Source organism: Anticarsia gemmatalis, chromosome 30 (genome assembly GCF_050436995.1).
Source record: "Anticarsia gemmatalis isolate Benzon Research Colony breed Stoneville strain chromosome 30, ilAntGemm2 primary, whole genome shotgun sequence".
NCBI classification, from domain to species: Eukaryota; Metazoa; Arthropoda; class Insecta; order Lepidoptera; family Erebidae; genus Anticarsia; species Anticarsia gemmatalis.
Genome location: NC_134774.1, coordinates 2,758,752 through 2,781,147, shown reverse-complemented (window position 1 = coordinate 2,781,147; position 22,396 = coordinate 2,758,752). Strand labels below are relative to the sequence as shown.

At 32.6% G+C, this 22,396-nt stretch overlaps 1 protein-coding gene across 2 annotated transcripts in view; it reads right to left on the bottom strand.

The window, feature by feature from the left end:
• Window positions 1–2,489: 2,489 nt before the first annotated feature.
• Window positions 2,490–22,396, bottom strand: part of LOC142985534 (uncharacterized) — a 32,985-nt gene continuing 13,078 nt past the window's right edge. The window contains exons 1-6 of one of the 2 annotated variants that reach the window (XM_076133761.1): window positions 9,804–10,064; window positions 8,526–9,072; window positions 7,253–8,129; window positions 6,830–6,981; window positions 6,233–6,405; window positions 2,490–5,792 (exon numbers count right to left, since the gene is read on the bottom strand). In XM_076133761.1, the coding sequence (XP_075989876.1) occupies window positions 5,594–5,792; window positions 6,233–6,405; window positions 6,830–6,981; window positions 7,253–8,129; window positions 8,526–8,981 (1,857 nt within the window). In that variant the 5' untranslated portion in view covers window positions 8,982–9,072; window positions 9,804–10,064 and the 3' untranslated portion in view covers window positions 2,490–5,593. Of the gene's footprint in view, window positions 5,793–6,232; window positions 6,406–6,829; window positions 6,982–7,252; window positions 8,130–8,525; window positions 9,073–9,803; window positions 10,065–22,396 lie in introns of those variants that run through there. The other variant, XM_076133760.1, reaches the window with a different exon arrangement.

The window sequence follows — 22,396 nt, the reverse complement described above, 5'->3', positions numbered from 1 at the left end:
CGACAGAGGCACTGATCAGATTTTCATACAAAATTTCTCGATGACAGGTCGGTTGTCGGTAGTCGATAGTAGTAGAGAATCGAGCTACAGATTACCGGGTTAAGCCGCGGGAGAAGGCTAGTAGTTGATAATGGAGAATGTTACTAGGTATGCCAAATCGCTTGAAATTGACACAGTATAGCCTGTATGTATACATATAAACTAGTTTTTGTTTCAGTCAAAAATACCAAATAGTTTTGATTTTATAAGCATTCAAAGTTTCGAAAAATATCGAGTCCCGCTAACAGCCGCGTGAGCGGCTGTGACGTCATACTACTTTACCGCGCCGCGCGGGCCGCGTCCCGCTTAGTATTAAGTCGCCAATCGTTGTTGTAGGTGTAAAAGTTTGCGTAGTATTTTGTTGTGTTTTCGCCTGCTTATGTATAAAATAACTTATAATAATAGTAAATACTATTCGATTAATAAAATGGATAAAGGATTTTAAAAAGGGCAATCGGATAATGTACCTAAAATAAATGGAATAATGGTTGCGAATTATTTGTGAAACAAATACTTAGAGGTTTTTGTTGCTTCCGAAATCCTACTTAATATTATAAATTTGAAAGTTTGTGAGAATTTATATATGTACATACATAAGTACATAAGTAATACATACAATGACATACATATGTCATTGTATGTATGTATGTACGTATGTATGTGTGTACGTACGTACGTATGTATGTATGTATGTATGTATGTAAGTATGTAGGTATGTAAGTATGTATGGATGTTTGTTACTCTTTCACGCAAATTTGACAGAACCGATTACGATGAAATTTGATATATACCTGAAGACCCAGAATAACACATAGACTACTTTTTATCCTCGAGTTCTCGAAGGATCGGCATTTACGCGGGAAGGGTTTCCATGCGGACGAAGTCGTGGGCGGCTTCTAGTATATTATACATAGGTATAATAAGTAATAATGTTAGATAAATATTTACGATCACTGCATATTATAATGAAACAGTTTTTAACCGAAATAATCGTATACTTATCGATTTTACATTTTTCCTGCCACAGTAAAATCAATAAACTCGCGATCAATCCGGTTAGAAATTGTTTCATTGTAATATGAAGTTATTTATTATTACTTATGTACTTACTTACATAATATTAAATTACATTCAGGCACAACATATGATTTCCTAGTATTTTAATTGAACATTTTTAAAAGTATTTAGGAATAATTTCAACGCACCGAGCGCGCGACCTCAAGCGGACTGTGTGAGCTAGACTGAGCAAGTGTAGAGTGACGTCACACCGTCACCGAGAGCTAGCGTCGTGCGGTTACAACTTGTTTTACTTATAAATCGAAAAATAATTGACGTATCGAAGTAATTCTTTCACCAGTATTTTTTATTTTTAAACGAGAATATGGAGTGCTAAAAATCAAAATTAGGTAACATTCTCCATTCGGTCATCAATAATACAAATTGTTGTATTTCACACACATGACTGAGGACCTCTAGTCCTACCAATACGTTGAAGGAAATAAGCCATGGTGGCTGATCATTGTATGAATAAGCATACAATATAGAAATACTAACAACAGCACCTATTTATACTACGCTAATAAAACTGAACTTTAACAGTTAAAGTAATACTTTAAACTTGCATTTAAAACCAAAAAGTTGATACGTTTTGTAATAAAAACTACGTTTAGTTAGCGTTGTATAAGATTTGTAACTTTTTTTCGTTTTTTTTATAACTAAGTTTTTTTTTATTTCTTTGTGATTTTTTTATAGCATTTAAACAATAGATTTTAAGTAATTTGGCATAAAGAAAATGTATTTTTTTTGTTAGCGCGGCATAAATAGCTGCTGTCGATAAATAATAAGCATTTTTTTAACTATAAATGTTGAATGTACCGTCCCTATATTGTCTAGTCAATAGTCATTCTATCCTCTTCTCACGTCATATGTTAGAAAGAGATGTAAATATCGAGTATTTAATTGTGGACCACTTTACGTATAATGTAAAACCTAAATATGTATGTATAAATAGAGTTCTATGTACAAAATGTTATGTAATGTGTGTTGTTCTATTAAATTATTTATTTAAGATAATATACTGTTTTTATTTGTAGTAAATACAATCCCAAAACTTTATTTTGCGCCATCTAGCGGCGATTAAAGCAAACACTTGCGTAGAATTAAGATTTTCTACTAATTTCTGTCATACTACTGAGTATACATGTCTCTTCTCCTAATGAGAGAGTAGAGTCCATCACAGTGATCAAGTGACACTTTACATTACTTCAACAATTGTTTAAACAACTCTCACACATTACATTGCTCACGATGTTTTCCTTCATCGTTATAACAACGTGATCATTATTTATACACACATCACTTGGAACACACATTGGTGTTGAAATCTCAATCACTTGGCTATCAAAGATTTTTGGTTTTTGAAGGGGAAGAAAAATGATACCAAAAAAATATATTTTCACATAATTTATTAAAAAATATTACTAAAAATTCACAATTTCTTTAAAATCTAATATCTATACATTATATATTATTTTATTTTAATTAAAATTTTGAACATAAATGGCCGAAATACCTGCGTACCATAACTAGTAATATGGCACATAAAACAGGGTTTTTTCGTCAAAAAAATCCATTATTTATTTATTTACAATTAAAAATAACATAATAAGCGTATTCAAAAGTTTTTTCTATTTATTTTAGTATAATGACATATACAAGATGGCGGAACGAAAGGCTATTATTGTAATTTTATTTTAAATCCATTGTAATCTCGAAAAGATATTAATGAAAATTAAAATAAAATTAATAATTTGATAAGTGATCTAACAAACTAATTAATTGTGAAAATAGTTTTTGAAAGTGCAATTAAAATATGTCATCTATACTAAAATTCTAAAAATTGGGTTAAAATACATTTATTGACATAGAAATATGTAAAAATTCATGATTATTCTGAAATAGACTAAATATTGGTCAATAGAAATACAAAATTGTGTTGCTTAGACTTTCACAAACATACAAACAACGGACACAAAGTACAACCAGACACGAAAATTCAGCAGTTAAAAACTTTATTCTTATGTCATTTTCCAACGTAATTTATCCCAATCTTCGTCCATAATAAATCTTAAAATTAACTTTATAAATTAACAGAAATTAAAATAATAAAAACCATAATTAAAAAAGCGTAGATATTGCAAAAAGTATTGGGTACGAAAAACAAAAATTATAATTTTCTTTCTTCACAAATTTTATATTGAAAACTTTCTTTGAAATGAATACTAACCGTATACGCGGAGTGCGTGTGAGGGAACGAAAGGTCGTCGTTGTTACGTCTCCCTCACACACACTCTTTATATACTAATGTATTTACTTTCTGCTAAAAAATACGTGCCAATTTCACAGTTTAGAGATAAGCAATCTGCTAGATCAAAATTTCTTCTGATAGTTATCTAAAAGACAAATTGGCACTTATATGTTTCTATTCTTAACTGACGAACAAAAAAAGAAATTGTATCAAAGAAAGTTTTCAATACAAAATCTACAACTTAAAATTTTATTAAAAAACAGTACTATACAATGAAATTTTTATATATTTTGAATTTTTTTCTGAATAAATATCGTACAGAAACATTCATAAAAGTCTTGCTTTCCTTAAATGTCTGAATATAGCAACAAGTCGCTGTGTAGAAGACGAAACATAAATACAGTAGACGTATACGCGGAGTGCGTGTGAGGGAACGGAAGCACGTCGTTGTTACGTCTCTCTCACACACACTTTACTTATATTACTGTATTTATGTAAAATTTTGTTATTTAATATATTTCTATACGATATCTACTCTTTATATACTCTATTAAAGCTTATCAACTCATAAATTTTATATAAAAACTAAAATTTTAAATTTTATTTTATATAATTATTCGACTCACGTTTCGCTATTAACAATGTTAGTCAAATCAAATTATCTATTAATTTAGGTCCAATATTGACGCTTATGATAGTCGTTACAATTACTGAATCTACTACTAGCTCGGAAAGTGTACAGCCTTATGAGAAGAGCTAGCAACCAACTCACACACACTCATTTCAATCGCTGAGGTTTGCGACCTTAACTTTTTATGAATTTTTCAGCAATATAAAACTCTTCCTTTACTGACTGACTGATGGAAAACGCACAGTCGAAACTACTGAGCGTACAAACTTGACATTTACTATGAAAATTCCTTTAGAAGTGTAGACGATTTTTGGAAATTCCCCAAAGGGGGTGAAATTCTAAGCGGGCAAAACCACGGGCGTAATAACTACATAAAATAAATAGTCAAAAATCTAATAATTTCTCCTAAATTATATTGCTGTCCTTAGAACTAAATTTATTTAGAGGTGGGAAAAACGTTTTACCTAAAAACTAAAGAACTTAATTAACTTTTTGTACTATTTAAATTTTAGAAGAATAATATGGCATTTTTTATATCTATTTACAATACTTATATACTAGAACATATTTGCTAATTCCTCAAAAATAACACTCAAATCTGAGTAACACTCATCGTATGGTTAGTGAACCTAGTGTCAAAGTAGTTGTAGTGTTTCTGGTGAACTGTTGTTATGTTAAACAACAAGCGTGACTTGTATCACGGAGACGCTCAGCTCAAACACTGCACCTACATCTATGTAATGTACAAGTTAACACACTGACCGTTTGCCCACCGGTGAGATATGACAAATTTAAGTGTTCTTTTTGAGTGTATAATTTTATCTACTTTAAATTATTTTATGATACAATTATTTAAATGCTGTTTTAAGAAAGGAAATATAATATTTTTTCCATATTTGTAGACAACTCCCGGACTAAGAATTGCTCTTGCGTCGCGGGGACTTTTACAAACACACAAACATCGAAAAATAATGTGCTATTTAATTTCTTTTTTAATCTGAAAATTTAAAAACTCATTACTCGAGTTTTAAAAAATTGCTTAAGAAAAATACTGTTTTTCTAAATGCATATAGAATGATGTTAACAAAATTTGACTGAATCGCAATCTCAAGCAGTTCAGTATAGTGTCTTAAATGCACAGTATTTAATGCTCAGTATATTCTAACGCAATACGAACTTGACTTATGATGTTTATTCCAACATAGCAATATATCTAATCTATCATATTACCTATGCGTTTAGTCGTGTGTGAAAACAATGACTTTAGGACGTTTACGGCCATACACAGACGTAGCAATATATCTATGGACTATGCATACACAATATGATATCAAAATTACTGTTTTATGATATTTAAGAAAACTTTTCTATAGTAAATTTCGCCTTAATTGCAAAATACAGCATCTATACCCCAAATATTGATTTAATTATGTATCTTATGATGTTTACTTCAACATAGCAGTAAATCAATCTATACATGCATAGTAGATTAACTGCGTTAGCGACATTAACTATCCAAAATTGTCTTAAAGAACATATTACTCAGTAATTTTCACAAGCTACTAAATAATAAAATCTACTATGCACGCACAGTAACTACCTCTCAAATAGTTCTCTTACTGTGTTCGATGATGTTTCAAGCTAGTCTTATGTGCAGGGTCCAACATGGCGGTGTAGCCACTGGGAGTGCACAGTTGTGGGTAACTGTGGTAGAAGGCGCGGTAGCCGGAGTGGAGGAGGTATACCTCGGGGTACAGGAGCTGCGGGTATCTGTCTATGTTGTGCTGGCGGTCTGACGAGCGGAGGAAACGGGAGCTGCAACAATGGAAAGATTAAATTAGTATTGTTTTAACAATTTTAAACTGTCACGACTTGTACACTACATATATTATAATGTAACGGGTCTTAATCACGATTGAAAATTAAAGGTAAGTATTATTTTATCGTGGTCAACCTAGTGTCAAAGTTGTTCAAGCCCGAAGGTCTTTGACGTGGCTTAACGACTGTTATCTTAGCAGACAACAACCGGGATCGACGTTTTACGTGCCCTCCGAAGCACGGAGACGCCCAGCTACTATACCACTATGTGGTCATCCATTTATAGAATGACCGCGCCAACAGTTGCTTCACCCACAGATCGTTGTCAGGCCGGTGAGCGCAACTGGCTATGGGCGCCTCAGAACAGGTGGTTGAAAGCAGACTTTTTATTTCTAAGTCATACGCTAGTATAAAATAAATAGATATGAAATACTTACAGCTTAGGTCCTCTCTCCAGCGAGAATTCGCAGTGGAACACCAGCACTGTTCTCTTGTCCGTCTTGTTCAGTGGCTTGTGTATCAGGCTCATGACCTGGTCCTGGCTGTAGTAGTTGACTGCGTTGATGATGTGACCGCCTGAGTACTCGTATGGGTATCTGCAGTCTATCACCTGGAAGAAAATATATAGGTTAGTTATATTTTTTATTATGTAGTATTTATTAATTTTAGAAGAAAGCAGTGATAACCTAATGGCATAAGTTCGAAACCGAGGCAACACACCAATGACTTTTCCAAGTTATGTGTGTATTAGAAACAATTATCACTTGTTCCAACGGTGAAGGAACACATCGTGATGCAACCTTGCATGCCTGAGAGTTGTTTAGAACAGTTCTTGAAGGTATACGAAGTCCCCAACCCGCAATTGGCCAGCGTGGTGGACTCAAGGCCTAACCCTTCCTCATTACGGAAGGAGACTGGTCCAGGTTGTTGTCAATTAATATAACAGTCGTTAAGCCACGTCAAAGGTCTTCGGGCTTGAACAACTTTGACACTATGTTGACCACTAACCATACGATAAGAAGAAGTATATTTACCTTAAATTCGCTAATAGTATCATCGTACTCTCCCCGCAGTAGGCTCGCCAGAGTGTCACACGAGATACTCTTGAGGTCGGAGTGGTCTCCGCTGGTGAGGGGCAACGCGTACGGAACGGAGAAATCGCCTATTAGATCCGGGTTTACTATTGCTGGGGACAAAATAAATATTTATTAGTTAAGTTATCTATAAAACAGTATTAGGTTGTCTTGCTAAAAGATCTGGGAGCCATCACGTATCTCAGTTGACAACTATTTTAAAGCCACAATGCTGAACATTGCTTTCTATCTTAGAATAAAGTGATTAACACGTTACATCAGCACGGAGATGCTCAGCTCAAACATTGCACGTACATCTTTGTAATGTCCGCGTTAACTAACACACTGATCTTAAACCTACATAAATAATAAAAATATACTTACATCTAGCCATAGCAGACATAATAGACGCATTATTCTCAGAAAAAGCTCTCTGCAAGACAGGTCTCGAAGGTTTCTCAACGATTTCATTCAAACAATTAGATTTCCTCCTCTTATTAGCCACTTCAGTTTCAGAACGTTCCATACGCTTACAGTTCCTTCTTTCAGGATTCTCTAAGATAGAAAATAAGGACATTCTAGCCCTACTTTCAGGATTAAAACTCAGACTTCTATTCAAAGGTCTTCGTAGAAAATTCTTATCGGACACAACATTACTTTTAATCTGTCCGGATAATAACTCATTGAAATTTTCCACTTTAGGTGAGTTTGATTCTTCAATTTCGAGGAACGGTTCTTCCATTTCAGATATGAATCCACTCTCCATAGAAGTGGTTGACTCTGAAGTGAACAACCCAGTTTTAGGCGAAGACTGGCTTAAGGAATTCATTGAACCGATGCTAGAATCTGATTTTTCATGTCTAAATTTAGTCGGTGTTTCAGTGAACTTCAATGATTTCTTAGCAGCTTGTTTCTTGATAGCCGGGGAAGTGAACTCGAAGTCTTCATCATCGAAATTTAACATTCTTGTTGCAGTAACATTCGGTTTGTTGAAACTAGTCGATGCTTCATTCTCAGCTAACGGGGCACCGAAGTCAAAATTCCTTGAAGTAACTTTCCTTGAGGTTGTTGAACGTCCCCTTGAGATGATGTTAGGACTGTCTGTAGATATTATTTCGTATTTAGTGCAGTTGTCGAAGTTGTCTGAATCGAATTCTTCCTCTAAATCGTGGAGTGTTGCTAGGTCATCGTCTGGAGTGAGGTCTTTCTCTGGTACGAAGAGATCTTGCTTTGGTGAGGGTAGTGTGTGGGTGAAGTCCAGCTGGAAATAGAAATAGGTTTTTATTAGTTGATTATTGAATAAGTACGTATTTTAAAGTCGGAATTATATTAAGGTTGGGTATCTTTGAAGATTTTTGGCTAACTTAGAAGTTAAATTAGGGCTTAGAAACCTATTTCTACTGTTAATATATGGATTCTTTAACTATGCCATTTCAAAAAGATAAATTCTCATGTTTTAATACTCTGTGCAAATCAAAATTTAACAAATGGATAGCTAATTCAGATATATCACTATATAAATTAGTACTTATTGCCGGTTTCTGAGGCATTTAGCGGTAGTTTATCATGTTTATATGAGCTTAAACACTATTGAATAGATAAACTATCGCTAAATGTGCCTCAAAAACCGGCGGTAAATAATATACAAGATACTCACCTTAGTATTAGACCAGTTAGTAACCCTCTCGTTCCTCTGGAAACGTCCTCCGAAAACGAAATCCCTCGCATCCTCCTCAACATCCAACTTCACAAACGTTTCACTGATCATTCCTTGATTCTCCTTATTTGACATTTTAAACTTAGTCCTTTCCTCCAATACTTTGGATATTCTAGACCGTTTGACTCTTGTAGTCAAAGGAGACGCTTTACTTAACAACGGAGACACACAATCTAGTACGGGACTACTTTTGTTCAATAACGGTGAGTTAATACTCTGAATATTCTGTATGTTTGCCAACGGAGACAGTTTCAACTTAGGAGAGTTGGTTAAAGGAGATTTTAGCCGTTCTAAAGGAGATTTTGGCATTTGAATTTCTCCTAATATACGTCTCTTGCCCGGTGTGTATATTGGTGATATCGGTGACTTTGAAAAGTCAATTGTGTGCGGGTTCATTTTAATTTTAAAGTTGTGAGTCAATGAGTCTTCTTGTTTGCGTTTAGTGCCATTGCTACCGGAGTTGATTTTGAAGTTTTCTGTTATCAATCTGAAAAAAAGAGAAGTTTTTATTAGTTTTATGTTAAATACATATTCTTTTTGCAGAGGTTATGTTACTGGATGTAAAATAATGGGAAGATAAGAGATAACAAGCTGAAAATAATAAAGATGAATTGAGAAACACCTCCTTTATAAGAAGTTGACTAAAAGATAATTTTTATTGTAAGTAGGATAACAATATAGGTAAATAACACTTTTTTTATTACAGGAGCTACAAGAACAAAATTATTTTGGAAATAAAGTACCTGATAATAATTATCTTTTGAAAATAATAAACTACTAAAGTATTAAGCTTTAACATTGTGTAAGTCAGCTGATACTAACAGCTGACTTTACAATAAAAATAAAGATTTTTAAATCAGCTGATAACCATTTAAAAGATTTTCAGAACAGGTGAGAACTATATCCATAACCCTTTACAAGTAGTGTGTGAAAATAAAATCAATACCATAGCTAAAAAAAAATACAAAAACATGTATTTTTTTTAACTAGATCATATGGCAATGTGAAATCATTTCCCATAGGGTCCTTAACCTTAATATTGACCCTTAAACAAGATGGAAAGGTCATGGGATCGTTCCCTTACCTTCAAACCCCAATATAACATTGGGTAAGACACAAAATACATCAAAAATTGAAAACAAAGGAGGTTTGTGTAACCCTTTTTTTCTATAACCTATCTTTAGCCGTAAATATATCAATGTAACTGGTTTCACATACCGGCAATCCCTTTTTTCAAGCCCTTAGGGACACATTGTTAACTTAAAAAGAAGTTTCAAATCCAACAATAGGTGTTTGAAGAATATCGAAACTTAAGCAACACTTTTTATTGAAAAACACACAATATTCTCGTACGAAACTTTATAAAACACGTTTTTTAAACACTATAACACGATTTTTTTATAAATAAACGTGATTTTGTAATAATTATTGATGTTTTAAGGTAGTTTGTGACGATACGTGAATCATTGTTTTAGCAAATTCCCGCGCTAGGTTAGGTTTTAAATGTCAAATGTTGCGTGCTCGTGGTATTGGCCATTCTGCCAATGGACTATTTGCACGAATTTTGCATAAAATATTTTTTATCTATTATTTTCGATTCTGATAGGAGACAATTATTTTGTGCGATCCAAAAATTATTGTTTCGGGTCTGGTTGTACTTTGTGTCCGTTGTTTGTATCGCAAGGATTTTGTAAAAGTCCTTGCGATACAAGAGGATTTTTTAGCGCGGGAGTTGACTTTAAAAAAAATCTTTAATTTGATTATTAATTTGTTATACCTATTTAAACACAAATTATAAGGTAAATGGATTTTAAACTGTTGTTATTTTATCTAAATTTGGTTAAATTAAGTATCAATGTCAGACTAAAAGCTAATTATTTAAATTAATCATTAGTAAAATCTTCCTTATTATTAACCTTTATACTGATAATTAATCAATATTAACTGATACATATACCTACATAACATCACGACTATTATACCCTAAAGAGTAGGTAGTGTAAGAAATACAGCCACGTTTCGCCATTAACAATGTTAGTCCCATGTAATAGGGGGTGAGTCTATTTTTAACAGACCTCAAAAAAGAGGTTCTTATATCATTTTAACTGATATTTGGTAATAAATATTGTTACAATAATACTTGGATTAGTGTATGTCTAACCGAAAAATTATAATATTTACAAATTATTGGTATCTTTTATAAATAAACGTATTAAAGGGGTGGAAATAAAAGAAATCTTTTGAGATGGATATTGCTTTCATTCATATTGTAATCGATTTAACTTGATCAATATTAAACAAGTAGGGATGGGACATCTTATGAATAATTCGGAATTTAACGGTTATTTCTTTACGGTTTTTTTAACAATACAAATTAGACGAGATATAAAAGCGATCGAAAACTTCGATGTGGGTTTTTGAACAATAAAAAATTGTACTAGATAAAATACCAATAACTTTTTGATATGTGTAAATAATAATCACGTAGTTATAACGATGAAAGAAAACATCGTGAACAATGTCATGTGTGAGAGTTGTTTAAACAGTTGTTGAAAGTCAAGGCTTATTACCTATCTTTTCAGGATGTTTTTCCATCAGTGGGTCAGTAGATCGTAATATAAATGTTTTATTTATACATCTAATGTGGGTAACACAAAGAGGAAACAATTAAATAGGTGGAAATATCGAAAATTATTTATATTTTCCTGAAACGATATTACAATAGTATATTATAATAGATTATTCTAGCAGCAAATAGTTTACTTATTTATAGAATATTTACATACATACTATAAAATCACGCCGTTTTCCTATAGGGGCGGACAGAGAATTAAATTTATAGAATAATATAATAATAAAAACGGCTTCCTTCCATTTTTGCAATAGTCAAGTAATTTTTTCGATAAGGTTGAAATCAGTGCGAAGAGCTGATCATACAATAAAATATCTCCCATCGTTATTCTCTTAAAATTGAACGATGTATAAAGAATAATACAATATTTTATATTTTATCGTAAATTAGAGCAAAAATACGTTCTAAATATTTTTATCAGCTAACACATTGAAACGGTAACCTATTTTATATTATAAGCATGTTTAATAATAAACAAACAGCAAATTTGATAAAATTTGCAAAGTTTTTGATAATAATATACATATATTATTTATAAGGTTAGGTGCTACTCGTAACCGGCGGTTCTGTATGACAACATGTATGTATGTGAATGAAGCAAGGGAAGTTTGTAAGGATCGTACCAAGTGACGTTCTTTGGTCACTGCCTAACCCCTATGGAAAAGGCGTGATTTTATGTATTTTGGTATATTGTAATAATAGTCTAGTATTTAGATCATAGTTGTTTTTGGGTGGTAAACGCTCAGTGTGTTAACTTGTACATTACATAGATGTAGGTGCAGTGTTTGAGCTGAGCGACTCCGTGATACAAGTCACGCTTGTTGTTTAACATAACAACAGTTCACCACAAACACTTACACTACTTTGACACTAGGTTGAACACTAAATTTGATAAATATAATAATATTATGATGACGAAATAACCGATTTATTTTTATCTTTAGTTTAATTGGGCAAGGTTAGTGATTATATTATTATACAGTATCACTTTTTATTATTATTCATGATATCAATGAATTTGTCGATAATATAACGGTCAGTAACGAATTGCAGATATTTTTAACTCTGTGTGTCAAGTCTGGCATAGTCAGAACTCTTCGGACACGTAATAAAGACCTTTTTTCATTGGACGTATGTTAGTGTGAAAAACCGTAAATATTTTATCTAATGCTTATGTTTTCAAAATAGTGTGATTAAGGAAAACCGTATTTTAACGGTTTATTCAAACATACATATATGTTGTTATTTCCTTTTCTAGGATTTAATTGTGTTTTGCTATTATTTATTGATATATATTAAACCGCAAATACAGGTTAATTATATAAAGGGACGGTTAAATTGCGTAATGTTCAGAAATATGTATAGAACTGTATGACAATGAAGCAAGGGAAGTTTGTAAAGATCGTACGAAGTACCGTTCAGTGGTTTCTTCCTACCAAAATAGGAAACACACTTGACACTAAGATATAAAGAGACACTTGGAAATAAAACCATTTTTTGTGTCTATAATTAATTTCCTCTCTATTGCTTTACACTGCTTTGCTAGGTGATCTTCTCAAAATGAGAGAAAAGTAAAGTTTTCAGTGTACTACGCTAACCAAGTACCGCTAAGAGACTTAAATCGAACTCATATTCTATCACAGGCTTTCCCACACACCCTAATGAAAAAAAACTGCTTTATTTTGAATAGCATATAGCACTAGCAAACAAAAAACATTATTTATATAATCAATTATTTTCTAACACACCTTTACAAGAAAAACCTCATTTACATTGCAATTTTGATTAAAAAAAACGACCCATTTAGATATCAACATCAACACTTAATTAAAACACAAAAAAACCGTAACTTTCATATCTTTCTCAGGGTATTATCTCGTGCAAAAACTTCATACATACAAATTGGCCGAGACCCGAGGGTTTTCATACAAATTGCCGTCCTAAGAACGAGGGTCATGACCTTGAAGCAAAAAAACTACCCCCCAATAAATGCATGTATTGTAAATGTAACGGTGCAGACGAATTGTGCTTGAAGTATATAATGTTATATTAAACGAGTTTGGTAAAACCGTTGAAGTAACTTGAAGTCTTTTTTGAGAATCTTTAGTATTTTGAGTAGATGTTGGACGGTTCAAAAACGGTTATTTCTTATAATTGTGTGTAGATTGATATAGAAGTGCTGTGTCAAAAAATATAGAAATAGACTGCCTTTAATTAATAGCATTCTGAAGAGATAAATCATGCAATATTCTAGCCTCCTATTACATATATGGGACTAACATTGTTAATGGCGAAACGTGAGTGTATTTCGTATACCTCTGTCTACATTTCTTATAAATAAAAATTATTGAAAATGATACTGATTCTAAAATACATTGAATTCAGATGTTGCATGATTAACTACTAGAGAATGTTAGCTACGATTCCTAGGTAGGAATTTCCTACAAACTTCAAAATAATATCATCTTTAAAGTAGCCAAATTGGCTCAATACTTCAATAAAACTGAAATAAAACAATAACACAAGTTTTTTATTTCATAACAAACTTATCAAAAACCGGAAAGGTCCTGATAACCTCTGTTTAAATTCGCAGAATCGTTACTAATTAACTATGGTAGCCTACATCGGTGACCTCATAAGACCGTTAGACTTCAAACTAATTAGAAACAGTGACCCTTTGTTGTACACATATTGTGCAGTAGTTCTTGAGATCACATCCTACATATAGACTCACATAAATATAGTTTTTTGTACGAAACAAAGATAGAAATTATTGGAACGTGTTTGACACAGAGTTTTTGAATAATCAGACAATGAGATAAAGTTTTATAGGTCGAATAAAAAGATGCTAGTTTAAAGAATTGTGTGTCGGGAAACTATCTTATAGATAGTGTCTGGTTTCATGAAATATTTGTGGATCGCACTAATATTTGTTTCGTGTGAGAATCGAACCCACGACCTCCCAAGTCCCAACGCACTGGTAGTGTAGTGACGACCACTTTAATCACTGCGCCACGGAGGCCATCTGTCAATATTTTAATCTTTTAGCCAACCGACTACTTAGTACAGAAGTGTTAAAGCATTAAAAGGGGATATGAAAATCGTTAAAAACATCAAGACGTCTCATATCGTTTACCAACGGCATATCAACATCAAAAGCGAAACCGTCACAAAACACAATTAAACAGACTTTAAAAAAAACTCGTTTTAATTTCAAAAGAAAACGAACAAGTGTATCAAGTATACTTCCCTAACGAAAAACCGTAAAAAGACGGTTAAAGTACCCCATCACTACAATGGGTGCAGCACAATGAACGTCGAGATTTTAAATTTAAATAATGTATTATGCACTATAGTGATGTGAAAATAACGGTTATTTTCGACTGCATCTTTTTATTTTCAGTTAAGAACCGTTATCGGTATTTAACAGTTTTTTTTAATCGACGGTTTAGTAATGATTTCGTGGGTATTTCCCGGGGTAAAGTATGATAAGTATTTATCGAAAATATAAACTGTGTGCAAAATTTTATTAATAAAGTAGTAGTTTTAACCTGAAAAGTTAAGAAACATCCAGGGAACAATATTTTCGTTTACCGACCGCAACTTGGCCGTAAAGATTCCTGGGGTGAAAGTATATAATGTTGATGCATGTTATAAGCTACCCTCAACCAAATCCTTTATATCAATAAACAAAGAAATATCTATTAAACTTTCGCATTTATAATATCATTATTAGGTTAACAATAATAAATCGTGTAGTTTACCAGTCACATCTATCAAAAACACATTTAAGTACAGAAATACAATAGTGACGTCACAATGACATATTTTCGTTGGAATCAAATGAGAGTTTATTATAATGTTTAAGTCTGTAATCAATGTTAACAATATTAACGAAAAATATTTTACATAGCACTGAATGACGCTTAAACGATTTTAAACTCTCGCGACTTGTACATACACCTAATAATATGATACAATATTTGTACACCTAATAATATGATGCAATTTTTACAAATACAATAATATTTTTCTGTAATCAACTGCCCTATTGTATTCAAGGAAGGATATAAACATAAATATCTGAAACTTCCTGTAACCTTCAACATGTGTAACGGTAAAAAAAACGACGCCATTTTTCAGGAGCCACGGTGTATAGTTTCGAAGAAATTTTACAATGTCAATGTCATAAAGCTAAATTTAGACGACGCTAATTAGGTGTGGTACTGTGAAGATTTTAACGGTTTTCGTTCAGATACGGTTTGAGGGATGTGCTTTTGATGAAAAAAAAATATGTTGTATTTTGTTGTAGAGAAGTTTACTGTAACATGTATTGTTGTAGTTTGTTTTTGATCTAGTGGTGTATACCGCTGCTGATCACAAGTTTATAATCAATTCTTAAGCTTGGCTGGTTTAGCATTGGCTTGATACTTAGGTATTACTATTTTTAATATAATCTCAACCGTAATAAAAAATGGAGGTTTGTGATTAGTAATTGTTTTATTGTTATTATTATGTGCATTACATTATTATTAATCTGTAAGCCTTCTGCAAAAATAGACAAATAAAATAAATAAATAACTCTGAATTTGATAACATATAATTATAAAGCCATAAGCTCACCTATTTTACATGAAACTCAAAAAAAAGGTATAACAATTTAATAAACCTATCTTTATTATAAAAACATAACAGCTGTATAATAAAATCTGTACAATTTTAATTAAATATAAACATAAAACCGTTTCTAATCGATACAACACCGGCAGATGTGTTGATATCAAGTGAATCACGCCAACCCCTTAGTTAGCGGGTCGATAAAACCGTTATTTTGTGGTACGGTCCGATTTTTGTTTTACATCTTTAGTTTAGCTAAATGTTTTGCGGAATATACCGGTTTTATTAATAGTTGGTAAGTAGGGAACATCACTATTTATTGTAAAAAATATGATTAAAAAAAAAACGAGAAAATTACTTGAAACTTTTACTTTATTTTATAAACAAATGATAAGAACAATGTTAAAATACAATAAAAACAATCATTTTCAAACGATTTACGAATAAAATCTTAATATTTTCAATCGAATAAAAATTACGACTATATTTTTTCAATATGTCGCGTGCCTACATAAACACCTGATCTATGTCAATTATTATGCAAAATAACTATTGTGATTGAACACATGTTCATATCATTCATTCATTCATTGAATGAAAGTGAATGAATCCCGCACGTGTTCATCCGTTCCGGATGAAGCATCTTTGACTTTTGTCTTTGAATAAAAAAAATATCTAGACAAATTTAAAACGGTCTTTTTAGGATAATTCTTTGGTTTTACAAGTGTGGTAAGATTTTCTGAGGAAATAAGTGTTCCATGTACTAATACATATGTAAAATCACGACTTTTACGAGTAGGCAGAGAGTAAGAACGTCACTTGGTAAGATCCTTACAAACTTCCCTTGCTTCATTCACATACATACATCTTGTCATAAAATTTTGTCAACTATGTGTAAATTTTCGTCGAAATATCTTTCATTCGTAGTAAAGTATTTGTAGGTAAAGACCAAAGAACGTCACTTGGTACGATCCTTACAAACTTTCCTTGCTTCAGTCACATTCATTTAAATTTTATCGTGTAAGCAAAAACACTCATATTAACAACTCGCATTTTAAAAATTAGTAAAAATAAGTACAAAACTGAATAATTTAAAACAATAACAACAATTTATTGGCAAAATGTCGATAATATTTATCAAAATATAACCGCGAAATGTCAAATCTCCCGCGCTAACATATTTTTTTTTCGGCCCACGCACAGACAAGCGTTACATAGCCGACCGTTAGCGATCGATATGGTGGCTCATTGTGCATTGTTGGGGTCATACAGTCATACTGTAGAAAAAAAAAGACATTGTTTTCACTGGCTGTCTTTTTAATATTATTTAATTTCAAATATGTGGTAGGTTCGAATCCCAGCCGGGACAAATATTTGTGTGATGAGCACGAGTATTTGTGTAGCCTGGTTGTCAATTTATCTATATATGTTTAGAAGTATATAAGTATGTTTATCAGTTATTTCGTTACAATACAAGGTTTACTAAGTTTGGAATCAAATGACCGAGTGTGAGTTGTTCAATAATATTTATTTAATATTTTTTAGTTCGTTAACTTAGCAAGGTTAAGTAAAGATCCCACAGTTGACAGTATTTAAATTCAGAAATAAATAAGTTCAATAATCATTATATTCAATTCAACCATCCTACCAAAACCACCCGCCATTTTTTTTTTCTTCAAATTCGTTTCTTGACCTTTCTAAGGTAGTTTACCAACTTTATTACACTGACAATACACCTACGCAACCCCTGTCATATTAAAATACACTCTATTATCAAGAAATATAGTTTATTTTCGTTCAAAAAGGTAGGCACGTGCTATGGGGGAGTACCATTGTGTAAAGTAAAAAAAAATGTACAAAGTGAAATTTTGTCGCGTGCCAGAAGCAGCTGATCGTTCTCTATGACCTTTATACTTTTTTTTCAGTAGTATCTTTGATACCCAGGTGTTTGGGAAGAATTAATCTAATATTGAAGATTCGTAACTGACGGTCTTGTATGACAAGATGTATGGATGTGAAAAAGTAAAAGAAATTTGTAAGGATCGTACCAAGTGACGTTCTTTGGTCTCTGCCTAACTCTGAGGGAAGATATAAGACTGGATATTTTAATACACATCTTGAAATAAATAATCTTCAGTTGATATAACGCCTTATTATAAAAATACCGCAATTTATCTCTTTACCAAAAGCTATTAGAATATAGACAGGCGCAAACAGCAATAAAACATTGTCTAACTCCAAATAAAACCAAATAAACAAAAGAAATTACCATTTATTTACAAAAAACACTAAAGCGAAAAATAATTAATTAATGGCCAAAAACAACAATAAAGTTAATTCATTGATAGCAACAAATCATGTCAGAGCGTTAAAGCGAATGCCATCTGCTTTTAAAAACGTTGATAAAAAAACTGCTTTTAGTTAAAAATGGCTACAATTTTATGATAAGAAGGAATAGAAGACCCTTGTTATGAATTTCGGTAACACATGTCAACGGTTGGCTAAAGACTTACCCTCTTATTCATAAACACACTATAAACCTATTCTAGTTAAAAAACGACTATAATATGTTTTCTCTTTTTCATTTCGCTAAGGAGTGAAAGAAACAAAACACTTTATAAGCCTTTCATAATATTTGTTAGAAAACTGCAACTGAACGTGAGCAGTGGTTAACATGGTCACCTTTGCGGCAATGACAGTAGCGCCGCTTGTGGTTCCAATCCCGACAAATCTGTGTGGATGAGCACGAGTATCTGTTCTGAGCCTGGTTGTTAATTTATCTATTGTAGGTATTTAGAAGTATATCAGTCGTCTGGTTAAAGTACGAGCTCCGCTTGATCAAATGACCGTGCGTGAGTTGTCCAATATTTATCATTTATTTTCTAACTTTAGTTGATTCTATATGACCTACATTGTTAATTAGGTACTTAACTTACATAAGTACCACAAAAATGGCCGACAGTTACATAAATAAGTATATGAAAATTAACAGGAAATTAATCAGTAAGGATAACATTACACAATTTAAATATAACACAAACATTGCAAACCAACTTATTGATTGTATAAAAAAAACATAATCGCAATTTTTTTTCCGTTTTCCCGCGCTTCCGACATGTCAAATCTGTCAAAGTTGACAATAGGCATAGACAACGGCCGTTATGCCAAGAGGTCGCGTGCCTTACATCTGCGCGAACAAGTGCAACACAGCTGCAAGCAACGATTTCTTCCTTGCAGTCTTTATTTTCTCCCCTACCGATATTTTTTGTAACAAATCTTTTAAATTAAATAACGGGGAAGATTGTATTTTTTGCAGACGGCAGATGATGAGATGACCATGAGAACCGTTGGAACTTTGAACTCTTGCAATGACAATAACTGTATTTTTTTTTTGTGATAAAATTGGGTCAGTATTTGCAATTCATATATTAAGACCAAAATCAAAATTCCCATGAAAATACAACAACCATACTTATAATTTATTAAAATCCTACTAATATTATAAATGCGAAAGTTTGTAAGAATGTGATGTTTGTTACTCTTTCACGCAAGTACTAACTGAACCGATTACAATGAAATTTGGTATGTAGGTAGCTGAAGACCTATAATAAGACATAGGCTTTTTATCCCGGAGTTTCCGAAGGTTCGAGTATACACGGGAAGGGTTTCCACGCGGACGAAGTCGCGGGCGGCTTCTAGTAATACATAAACAAGCTAATCTAAATTTGAAAGCTTTTTTTTAAATTTCAATATGGCAGCCGGCAGTCGACCTCCCGCGCCCGCCTCCCGCGTCGCGCCATATGCGCGAAACGCAATGAATTATGAAATTGTCGCGACTCGACTCAATCAAATATTATTTTACACATCGCGCTATTAAAACGATAGGGGCCGGCAGCTGTGCTTAATGGACACTTCAATGGATAATTCGCACAGTATATTTTTGAATGATGTCATTAATTTAAAGCTGAAATTACAGTCAATTTAAACTAACTAACGTCCTCTACAAACAGCAATAATTAAAAATTTACTTCTATCATTAACCTAGGGTCAAAATTGATGGAAAGCGTTCAAATACTAGTATAGAGAATCAATCAAATTAAATCTTGAAGTAGAAACGAAAATCCTACTAATATTATAATTGCGAAAATTTGTGTGGATAGATGTATGTTAATTATTACTATTTCACTAAAAAAGTGCTGAACGGATTGAATATTACTTTTTACTACGGGAAATCTTTTCACGCGGACCCGGTTGATGTGAATTAAGATAACAGTCGTTAAGCCATGTCAAAGGCCTCTTGTCTTGAACAACTTTGACACTAAGTTGACCACTAACCATACGACAGATAGATAGATTCTGATGAGTGACTTACAAGGTTAACGGAAAACCAAGTAACATCCGAGATTGTACAATTTCCGTCGTTCAAAGAGGGTAGGAGGTACTCAAGCACAAATCCTTCGACCACAAGCGTCCGGTATGTAATCATATAGGCTCTCATTCAAGACGGCTTGCCGTCACACATTGACGTAACTTTGTTCTTGTCGTATGGTTAGTGGTCAACCTAGTGGCAAAGTGTTTCAAGCCCGAAGGCCCTTGACATGGCTTAACGACTGTTATCTTAATCTACGACAACCAGGACCGACTTTTTACGTGCCCTCCGAAGCACGGACACGCTCAATTCAAATACGACTATACGGTCGCTCATCTATAGAATGACCGCGCCAACGGTTGCTTAACCCACAGATCGTTTACCGGTCGGTGAGCACAATTGGCTATGGGCGCCTAAAAAATTATCAGTTATAGTCCATTATTTTTAGTTAGCTATGTACTATTCAAATGTAATTAAAAAAGTAACCAGTATTTTTTATAAGTCCTATTCTTTTACCAGAAGCCATTAAGATTTAAAAAGTGAACGTAAAACCATTAAGATGGCGGCATATTTGACAGTGACAGCAAAAAACGCGGGAAATCACAAAAAATAAGGATTAGACGTGATTTATGGGGATTTAGACATCTGTGCAAGGTGCAGCAGGAAAGAGATTATCTTTAAACCGCAATGTGCAAAGTAAATTAACCGTTAGAAACTGCCACACTTTTTGTTTATTTTAAAGTTTTAAGTCCCAATGTTCTTCACGCGTTTATGCTGTTTATTTCGCTTTTATAAGTCGTAGCGTGATAATAAATAGCTCCTTGTGTAGGTGGCTTTGATACAAATTTATATTTTTGGTAATCTGACTAGTAGTTTAAGAGATGTGTGCATACACTACAGCTATACAGACATAAGATCTAACACTGTCATAGACATAAGACTTCACAATCACACATCGCCTTTTAGAAAACAACTTTAAAAAAAATATTTCTGACATATTTGACAGATATAAACGTCAAAATATTTTTTAAATTTTTGATAATGGAAATAACAGTCATAAGTCCAATATATACGTGTACAATGTTATTCTAGAACATTATCTCTCGTTTCATTCATAAAAGCAATTAAAGAAGCCGTTAACGGTCAAGATAATACAGCCTTGACCTATTTATCAACTCAAATTGATTTAAATTAGGTTAGTATAACAGATAACAAGTTATAAACAATGACTTATGAACGAGACATTTTCAAATTTGACAATATTTTTAACCGACTTTAAAAAAAGAAGGAGGTTCTCAATTGGACTGTATGTTTTTTTTTCAGTTTGTTACCAAATTACGTTTAGTGTAAGTTTAGTAATATTTACAAATTTACTGTGCGTACTTAAATGGAAGCACGGGGGGAGGGCCTAGAAAGACAAACACACGTCATATCGGTGATCAATCGTTTATAACCTAGATTAATATATAAGATACTTTTTACCTTGTAAATTAAGGCGAACGAAGTCGCGGGCAGCAACTAGTACATAATAAAACCAACTTAATGCATTAGTACAACAAAAAAACTAATAAATTAATCTACTTCATTTGTAATATGTCGCTCTAATTACCATTTTAACCTCTAACAACCTTATTAAAAACAAAAAGTAACCATAGACATTGCATCCAAATGTGCAAAACCGTTAGTGACGTCATCCACTGAAACGTACAGCACTGGTTTATTTGAATATGGAACAGACGTTTGAATATGGAACGCGTGGGAGCGCCGTTTAAAAATAGAATAGTGCTTTAACGGAATTTGTTTACTTTATGGAGAACGGAATTTCGGTTAAATTTAAAATTTGAACTATTTTAGTAAAATCAAAATTAAATCATTTATTAATTCAGGTCATATGCTGATAATTTAACGTGCCTTCCGAAACATAGAATAACTCGATATGTATAATATAGTTACCAATCCACAGACCAACTTCAGCAAGCGTAGCTTAACCTGAGAGATTGATCCGCGCTGCCGTTGTAACTTAGCCACTTAAATACCATATTGCAAAAATGTACACCACTTTTTAAATGCAAGAATCTATTTCATCTCTATTAAAAAGAATATCGTGAGAATGTATACAATAAAATTATCATCTACTTAAATAATTTGAATTTATTTAAATATAATTTGCATAAGATTTTAGCAAACCTGCTT